The 9,883-nt window shown below is 35.6% G+C and overlaps 2 protein-coding genes across 2 annotated transcripts; one reads left to right on the top strand and one right to left on the bottom strand.

Annotated features, from left to right (window-relative positions):
• Positions 1-462: 462 nt before the first annotated feature.
• Positions 463-988, bottom strand: LOC127094300 (uncharacterized). Its single transcript, XM_051033153.1, has 2 exons — positions 637-988; positions 463-551 (listed from the first exon to the last, which is right to left on the bottom strand). Exons 1-2 carry the CDS (start codon positions 986-988, stop codon positions 463-465), a joined length of 441 nt encoding a protein of 146 aa, XP_050889110.1.
• A 102-nt stretch (positions 989-1,090) lies between these two features.
• LOC127092607 (uncharacterized) lies at positions 1,091-1,892 on the top strand. The gene is made up of 2 exons (XM_051031490.1): positions 1,091-1,300; positions 1,381-1,892. Exons 1-2 carry the CDS (start codon positions 1,133-1,135, stop codon positions 1,654-1,656), a joined length of 444 nt encoding a protein of 147 aa, XP_050887447.1. The 5' UTR covers positions 1,091-1,132; the 3' UTR covers positions 1,657-1,892.
• Positions 1,893-9,883: the final 7,991 nt, after the last annotated feature.

Genomic DNA, 9,883 nt, shown 5'->3' with positions numbered 1-9,883 from the left:
CATTGCTCCCCCAACACATGGTATGAGAAAGGAACCGACTTATTTGTATCGAAAATCAACGACATTACAAAAGTCGTGAGTAAGAAACATTCCGTTAAGAGTATCAACCAACGTCACAAGAGTGATGACTAAGAAACGTTTTGTGCGGGTGAAAGTAAGAAGATCTTCCACTAAAAATTAGCGTACTTTTATACTTTTAGCAAGTGCAACAACAAATTTATATAATTTGTTGGTCAACTAACTAATCCAACCAAGTAACCAACTAACTTAATTACTTGTTAAAATTATAGTTATGGATTAACAACTAACAAAACTTTGTAAAAGAGAAAGTAAATTTAACAGCACAACCACTTTCACAATCTTTCAACTTTTTTACATCTCAACCAAAAATTTAAGATGTTTTTTAAACTAAAATTACATAATGGAAAACACACTTTATAAACAAAGAGAATAATTGAAAAATTACCCTCTTTCACATTCTAGTTGGGCTATTTTTCCTCCTAGCCTAATAAGGCCCAACTCAAAAGTCATCACAATCCCAAAAACCCGGCCTATCAAAATGTACTAATACACATACATAGAAACAAAAAAATATGAAAAATGCAAGATGAATTTACGACTTTGCCCCTAGTATACCGTGCTCATTGTCGACGAAGACCTTAACGCCTCTTTTCCTCAAAGCATCAACAACCGCCCAAACCTCAACTCCAGTATCCACACTTTTCTTCTCAATCTCCTTCTCAACATCCATGTAAACCCCACCTCCAACTCCAATCTCCGGCTCCTCCGTCTTCAGCCTCATCGCCAACACCTCACCAACACAACCTGCCGCCTTCTTGTCACAACTCTTCCCCAGCTCGAACGCGTCGCCTATCGATTTCTCCACGGTGGATGCACTCGCCACCACCCTCTTATGGTTCCAATCCACCACATTCGCCGTCATGTGCTTCGCAGATACATACACCTTCAAAACAAACCTCCTCGCCATTGTTCCTCCTTGGGCTCAAATGTCCAATATATAAACTACAGGCCGGCCCAGGCCCAGGCCCAATATCCTTCCACTACACCACTATAGAAAAAACAAGATACTATTACAATCATATCCCTTACCGCTTCAGTTTTACCTATACCCATGGCATCAACCATTATTAGAGTGATTCAAACGCAACCCAGATTCATCTCGTATTGGAACAATTCTATTTCTAATAACCCTTCTTCTAGAATCTTCCATCTCCGTCGTAATCCTCAACATCCAATTTCTATTATGGCGAGTTCTCAAGACTCATCTTCAACTAAAACGGTGCGTATAACAGAGGCTTGTTAATTAATTAATTTATTTATGTATGGTGAATGATTAATGTAATTGTTATTATTTTTTAGGAGAGGGTGGTGATAAAGGGGAGGGTGCAGGGAGTATTTTACAGGAATTGGACCGTGGATAATGCCAAGGAATTGGGGCTAAAGGGATGGGTTCGAAACCGGAGGGATGGTTCTGTGGAGGCTTTGTTTTCCGGTAGTTTTGATTCGGTGAAGGAAATGGAGCAGAGGTGTCGTCGTGGTCCATCGGAAGCTGTTGTTACTGGGCTTGAGGTTTTCCCTTGTGGTGGTGATGAGGATGATCCTGGTACTGGTTTCCAGCGCAAACCAACTGTTTGATTTTATTCTTCAACCAATGGTCGTAATTGTGAGTTGTGACCTTTAACTTCCCATTAATCTGCATAATCTCTACACTGTTAGGTCTGTTTGGAAATACATGTTTTTATTGTAATGTTGGATTGATGTAGTGTAATTCAATTTGATAGGACTCATGTAGAGTGAGCGTAAATAATGTAACATGTTCTATCTATAACTCAGGTAATAATCTTAAAAAATTGAATAATTAAATGTGGTCATAGGTAAAAATGTTGTCTCAATGTTGGATGGTGACACATGTCAAACATTTGACACGCATATTGCGAAAATGAATGGTACAAAACGGTATCGGAAGGTTCTGATATTGATACCGTTATTCATCGAACAAATTTTAGTTAATTCACATCGGAATCATCACAATCACGACCACAATCAGTATCACAACATTTATACCAACCGAAATCGTGAAAGTATTTATGCGACTTCAACACCACTCCAACTGATATTTAAAATCTGGACTATATAGCTTGCTAGCAATTCGTGAAAGTGTTTATGCGACTTCATTATCCTATTGAACAATGTAATGTTTTGACTTCATTGAAGTAGGGTAATGGATGATAGATTGATACTACTTAATTCACATTAGAGTACATTACAAGTTACTACACAAGTGTCTTGTTAGTTAGTCGTTGAACTTATTTTTGTGTAGCATGTTAGGCTGTGTGTGCGCCATACAATTATTTTTACCATTGGATGACAAAGGCTTGCTAAATCAATCTTAAACCCATTATACTGCATTTTCTTCTCATCTCCTCCCAACCATCTTACAGTCTTTGCTTACTTGAAAACTATATTGTTTCTCCATCCTCAATGAAACAGAGTTAATCTATGTGGTTCAAAAGATTTGTGCATTCTTCATTAATAAATCATGTCTTCTTTAACAAAAGAAGAAAGAAACAGAGACAACATACTGTAATGACGACAATTGGGCCGATATTCATAAGGGAATTTCACCTCATCTTTAGAGTAATTTAAACATAATATTAATCACAACATGAACTAGTAATTCATAACAAAATTTTAAACCAACTTTTATGTATATTTTCGTTTTCCGTACCCAAAATTTCTAACACAAATTTCATGGATATGTGGTAAACCCAAAATTTCTCCTATGTATAAAACAAATGCAAATCTTCTTGCACACACTTCTCTCGCTCTCTCTTTCTCTCTCCCACCTATTGGATCCATAGTTTTTTCATATTTGTCTTATGAATAAACTTCCCACCTCAAGTCTTCCTAATTCATCTCCACCTTACTTTTCTCTCCACAAAACTACACTTAACTATAAGTCACTCAAAGTGTTTGGATGTTCATGTTTTTCTCTACTTAGAAGTGATGAATGCATTTTTATGGGCATCTCACTTCACCACAAAGCTTATAAGTGTCTTAATAAGGAGGTTCAAATTTTTATTTCAAAGGATGTCTCATTTAATGAGTGCAATTTTCCTTATTTAACCTTATTTCCACCTAGTACCTCTACTTTATCTACATAGTCTGTGAGCCCTCCTTTATTGCTTACTAAGCCAATTGGCTATCCCACTCATACTATGGACCCCCTCTCTCACATAACTACCTTTAACCCTTATGATATGTACTAATATTGAGTCTTCATCTACATCAAAGAATTTGAATGACATTAAACATGGATGCACTCTACATCAGGGTACAGACACTGGTTCTCTCAGCTTTGACACACATTTTGATATGTCACCACCAAATGTTTGTGTTCCTTAACTGTCAAAAGCTAATGAGCAATAGATGTCTAGCATGAAAAGTTACATCAAACACTTTTCACTTTGGTTTTGTGTCAAGCATGTGACCATTCTCTGCTCATATATTCTAATTAAGGAATTATTCTATATACACTAGTTTATGTAGATGGCATATTGATTACTAGTTCATCTCCTAAGTTAGTTCATGACTTGATTACCAGACTATATTTCAAATTTGCTTTAAAGAAATTGAAACGTGATTATTTCTTGGGCATATAGGCAAATACCACGTCCATGGCTCCATTCTCTTATTCTAGACTAAGTATTTCAATGTCCTATTAGCAAGATCCAAGATGAACAATGCTAATGGAGTTCTTATCCCAATATTAAGCAACCACAAACTCAACAAGCATGTCTCATATACATTCTCCGATTGCATGTCCATTGTAGGTGTCTTGTAGTATGTGACACTAAGCCTGATATATCTTACAATATGAATAAATTTTTTTAATTTATGTATTGTGGACTTACTTTTCGTTGATTTTTTTATATTTTTTATATGCCTTAAAATTAAGGGTGGCAAAACGAGTCATGGCCCGTTGGATCGGTCCGCGCCCCCGCCAAAAATGACGGATTGGATTTGGATTTTATGTCTGTCTACTCGCATAGTCCGCTCCGCCTTAAGCCCGTCGTAAAAAGGGACGGGTTGGCCTGCCATCCTAGTTATCAAGCACTCAAAATATTTATTTTCGTTGGTTGAAGATTAATATTTAAATATATGCAATATTTTTTAAAGTAAAATTTGTTAAAAAAATGCTTTATAAAATATTCTAAAAAATAAGTGAAATATCTAATTGAAATGTAAAAATAAACATATTAATCTATGAGTTTAATTGAAATACACTGACAGTGTAAAATGATTTTACACCGTCGGTTAATCATAGACGTCGGATATTAAAAAAAGTTTGACTTTTATTTTAAAAATCTATAAAGTAATACAAACGAATGATGGTGATGAATCGACGGTGTAAAACTTTTTACACTGCCAGTGTATAGTAATTAATCTCTTAATCTATTAAAAAAATAAAATATAAATAAATAAAAAAATTGGTTGGCAAGCCCACCGCCCGTCAACCTGCCACCTTGGTGGGGCATACTAGATTTTTAAGTCTAATTTCACTTGGCGGACTTTTCCGCCCCACCCCTTTTATGGCGGGCTTAAGGTGGGGCGAGGCGGGGCGGACGACCCGTTTTACCACCCCTACTTAAAATCTCAAGTGGGAAAAGAGAAAGAAAGAAGACATATTTCGACACTGATAGATTTTCAGGCTTGCTCGCAGATTCGTTTGTTAATGAGTCATATCTTGTTCCTGTTAATGTATCGGTAGTTATAAATATGGTTTTTCTCTCATTTGTTAGAAATATTTTGCATAAAGTAGAAATTTTAGTGAGACTTTGCTAAAGTTCTTTAGAACTATATTTAGGGATTTGACAACCTTGTGGGTTATAAAAAAAATTGATAAGCTCTTTAAATATCTCGGGGTAATGTGATTCTTATATTACATAAGAGTTGATAAACATTTTGCATAAGAGTTGGAGAGATTGGAAAACAGGTGAGGGGTAGAAAATAGAGTTTTATCTTGGGAGCTTTAAAGACTATTTTCTTGTAATTCCACTAAAAAATATTTGCCACGTGAAAATCACGCCACAAACCCAAATATCATGTCACAAAACGCAGTTAGCGACGTGATTGAAACACATCACATAAGCACTCGTGGTAACTGGTTGCCACGTGAAAATCACGCCACAAACTCAAATATCATGTCACAAAATGCAATTAGCGACGTGACTGAAACACGACGCAGAGGCATTCGTGGTAATTAGTTGCCACATGAAAAACATGTCACTAATTTGTGGCAGGATAATCACGTCGCAACCCACAAAATTATTTGGACTACACAGTCACTTGAAAAACACACCACTAATTTGTGACAGGCTAATCACGTCGCAACCCCCCAAAAAAAAAGCATGTAGGGTCAGTGTTACTAAGTAGTAACATGAATTTTATGCCATTAATGTTTTTTTTTTCTTCAGAATTTTCCCACGTAATTCCATTTTGCAGGATACTTATTTAATAAAAAATAAAATAATAAATATTTCATAAAGTACAAAAATTAGTTCAAAATATGGTCAAATGACCATCTATCAACATATTGAATCAAAGAATATTAAATCAACCAAATGACCATCTATGAGTGATTTGAAATGTTTAAGATTTGGTCAAATAAGTAAACAAAGTCAACAAAGTCCAACAAGGTCAAAACAAAGTCAAAGTGTGAGCTAACTCAAGTGTTTGACGTATGACTTACTAACAATCAAGTTAAGGGACCCAAATATATGACTCAATAAGGGATAATCTATCATTGATTCAAAGTGTCAAAAATGATCAAATCATCATTTATCATGTTTGAATCAGAGAAGATTGAGTCAAACTCAAGTCCATCTATGGATGACTTGAAATGTAGAAGTATTGATCAACCAAATCAATAAACTCAAGTCAAAACATCAAGTGCATAAAAAATCAAGCAAACATGTATTTAAAAATGATTAAAAAGGGAAATTTAAGAGAAAATCCCAAACTATGATCAAAATAGTTCAAAAATGGTTTCAAAAGTTACACAAAGTCCCAAATATTATACATAAATAAGTCTCAAAAGTTGGATGTAAAAAGGTTTTAAAATACTTGAAAAATAAATTAGAAAAGAAAATTAAAATAAAAATGAAATAAAAAGAACAATAAATGAAAAAATGATTTAAAAAATTAAGAGAAAAATGTATGTGATGCAAAATATTTTTAGAGATTTTGTGTAAAAAAATTGGATAAAAAATATTTAAAAATGAGAGAGAAATTAAATGGGAAAGAAAAGAAATTAAAGAAAATAAAATAAAATAAAAAGGAATTAGAGTGCCAACGACTACTAAGTTTGAAAAATGCACGTGGAAGACTGTGATTGGCTGGATTCAAATATTTGGCTACTGGCATGCGAACTAGACTTCATATTCAACCTTGGTTCAATTTTTGCAATCCATGAACTCGTGTTTTTAGCAACACCCAAGCATGGAGTTAACTTTTCAACACATCATTGTTCATGTCTCCCTGCATCAGAGCCATTGATTGGCTCTGAGCAGGGATAATTTTGCTCAAGAACACGATGAACCCTAAGTGTTCAAAGTAAAATTAAATGACTAATGTGTAACATAAATTAAAGGTAGAAGAGGGTTTTTGATCAGTGGAGTAAGGTGAAGAGAGTGGTAACTTGTTTGCTCAAAGATTTAACTCGTATCTATCTTTCTAGTTGGAGCTTCGAAGGTCAACAATGGTGGATTTGGAAGTCTGGTTCCAAGGAGTTTCAATCTAAAGTAGTGCTTCAGTCAACTTCAAAAGATGCCTATGAGTGATTCTGAGTGAAGATTCGAAACTAAAAGAGCTTGAATCGAAGAAATTGTTAACTAGTTTTTTGAGGTATCGAGTTCAAATGGTTTCAGAGTTTCTTTGGCTATCAAAGCTTTCAAATAAATGAACAATCTTCCTCTATTTATAGGAAATGAGATGGGATCAAGGTACGTGTGAAATGGAGGTCAAATCGCGTGAATTAGGTCAGACTTTTGTTGATTTGTAAAGCATGTGAAGTGACACATGAAATGCGTGAATTGGTGCTTGAAACCAGTCGTTTTGTGTTCCTTTGCACGCGTTTTAGCATCAGAAAAAAGTTGCACATGTGCAAGTGGTCCCAAGATGAAAAATGACTTGTAATTACAAGTTCTGGGCATCAGGAAAAATAGAGTTCATTATGCCATGTTTGAAGCTAGGCCAAATGGAATCCACTCGTGCGTTTGTGATTTTCTTTGTGTCAAATGTTCATCTCATTGTAATGAGTTGAATGCAAAAAGAACCAACTCAAAAGCAGGCTTGAGAAGAAATGGCAAGTGTTTAAATTTGAGGCTGTGACAGGCTTTCTAGGCTAGACATTTGGTTAAGCAGTCTTGGCACACTTTGGGCATCTTGAGGCTCCAAGTTCATGACACCATAAATTTTGAGCCAAACTTGGGCCAAGTGATCTTTGACATAATCTTAATAATATGCAAAAGGAATGGGATCAAAATGATACCTAAGCTAAAAATGACATGGCTGCCAAGTGGGAGTCATGACAAGGTTTTGACCTCGTTTGGCAACTTAGCCCCTTCCAAAATTAAGGTCCTTAGAGGTTGAATTGATGCTTGATCCTTGAATCAAAGTTGTAGAGTATCTCCTTAGGAGCATTTGAATCAAATAAGCTTGTCAATTGGTTGAATATTGAAGAAGTTATAGGCTTTGGACCAAAAGTGAGCCATACTTGCAAATTAGGTCAACCAACCTTGTGACAACCTATGCAAACTTGAAGTTTCCTTGAATCCCAAGCCAAAATGTTGATAGAATGAGTATCCCTTAAGGAAAACTTGATTAGGGATTGAATGATCTTAAGGATAACTTGATGAGTGGATGAAATGACATGGAAATAAACACATGAACCACCCTTGAATCAATAAACCACAACTTGCATCTTCCTTAACCAACGTGACCTTTATTTTGTCTTGAATTGAGGTATGATCACCTATATGAACAAGGGAAGAAACAAGTACCGTCTCTTATGATGTTTTGGTTAGCTGAAAAGTAAATAAAGTGAACAATCTTATTGTTAAGATTAAGACCAAGAAAGTGGTCATGCTTATGTTAGACGGTGTGGCTAGTGATCGAGAGGGGGGGGGGGGGGTGAATAGATCACCTCTTTGAAATTTAACGGATTTAAAGTTTTATCAGAGTTTTTTAAAGTTGGCGGAAAATATCAGTCCCGAATCGACTTCCGTCTATTCTGAACCGCTACTAGAAAACCGGACACACGAGTTTAATGCTGGATTTGAATAAGAATGACAGAAACAATCAACACCATAATTTTAGCTAATTGAATGCACTTATCATTAAAGTCTATTTCCAATGAATAAAACCTAGCTAACAATTTTATCAAACAGTTGGTGTGTATGTGATCAATGATGAACAACAGTAGAGTTTAATTAAAAAAGTTTTCTTGCCCCTGCTGTCTTGCAAAAGGAACAATCACAACACACTAACTGAAATTGCGAAAACTGTTTTAAACGTAAAGAGGAGTAAGGTAAGAATACGATACGCATAGATTTGGTAAGGAAGTTCCCCACGTCGTCCTCGCGTGTGGGTACGTCTCCCTCTCAATTTCAAATGAAATTGAGAACTTTGATTATCAATTATTGCCGAATTCGTTGATACAAGGTTATGATACAAAGACAGAATTCTAACTTCCAAGAACTTATTCTTGTATGAACCTTCACTTGATCTGAGCACGATCAAGAATTTCCTGCACAAAATTGCAAACAATTCACCGGTTCCACGACCTGCTTGCGAAATCCCCCGATCTCCAAACGCAACGCTGCGGCTGAATCTGTTCTACAAACGTGACTCACAAACCCTCAAGAACACTCCAGTTCTTGAAGGATAAACCAGTAGGTTTTTCTTCGAAACCCCCTTCAATCTTCAACTCAGCTAGATCCTTGATCGTTCCATTGAAAACCACAGTTGGATCCTTGATCGTACCACTGAACGTTATCTCGATACGCCTTTAATCCAGAGAACAAGAATGGTTATATGTTGATGTTCTTGAAGAAAAGTGATTGAGAAGATGAAGAAGATGAAGTCTCTTTCAGGTTTCTATGTGCTCTCAAAACAATTGCTGCTACACTGCTTTTGATCTTGTGTTCAATTGTTTTTCCCTCTAAGAATTCGTGTCTTTTCACTGCTGTCATAACATGTCTTATATATGCTGAAAAAAACAGAAACTGTTAGAGCACAAAACAACTTTATGCATTGATACATGAGAGTATGCATCGATGCATACTGTAAGATAAGTGAGTTTTTGGTGAAATGAATTAATCATGTATCGATGCATAATTCGTATGTATTGATGCATATGACCTTTCCACTAACATGTATCGATGCCTAATGCGTATGCATTGATACACAGGCTGTTTCAACTGATCATGTATCGATGCAAGGATCGTATGGATCGATCCATAAAGCCTTTTGCCTTTCATGTGTTGATGCATGACTCGTATGCATCGATGCATACTGAACAAAAAGAGTTTTGTGATATACCACATGCTGTATGTATCGATGCATAGGCTTATGTGTTGATGCATACTGACACAAAATGAATTTTATGTGTTATTTTAAGAGATGTGTCAATGTAGGTCTTTATGTACAGTTATGCAACAATAGAATGGGATAAAAATACAATAAAAACACAAATGTATCATGTAATGTAATGCACAGCCAACATTTGGATGATGATCACACAATTTGCTATCATTCAAAATTAATTCAAAGTAAAGAATTTTCTCACAAACTCCCCCTT

Source organism: Lathyrus oleraceus, chromosome 6 (assembly GCF_024323335.1).
Source record: "Lathyrus oleraceus cultivar Zhongwan6 chromosome 6, CAAS_Psat_ZW6_1.0, whole genome shotgun sequence".
NCBI classification, from domain to species: Eukaryota; Viridiplantae; Streptophyta; class Magnoliopsida; order Fabales; family Fabaceae; genus Lathyrus; species Lathyrus oleraceus.
Note: the sequence above shows the minus strand (reverse complement) of the source record. Positions and strands in the feature narration are given on the sequence as shown.

Bases quoted from the DNA above. Each gene is read 5' to 3' on its own strand.
- LOC127094300 (XM_051033153.1), bottom strand. From the start codon at position 988: ATGGCGAGGAGGTTTGTTTTGAAGGTGTATGTATCTGCGAAGCACATG. The intron at 552-636 runs GTATACTAGGGG...ACATTTTGATAG, and splicing joins CTTCGTCGACAATGAGCACG to GCCGGGTTTTTGGGATTGTG.
- LOC127092607 (XM_051031490.1), top strand. From the start codon at position 1,133: ATGGCATCAACCATTATTAGAGTGATTCAAACGCAACCCAGATTCATC. The intron at 1,301-1,380 runs GTGCGTATAACA...ATTATTTTTTAG, and splicing joins ACTCATCTTCAACTAAAACG to GAGAGGGTGGTGATAAAGGG.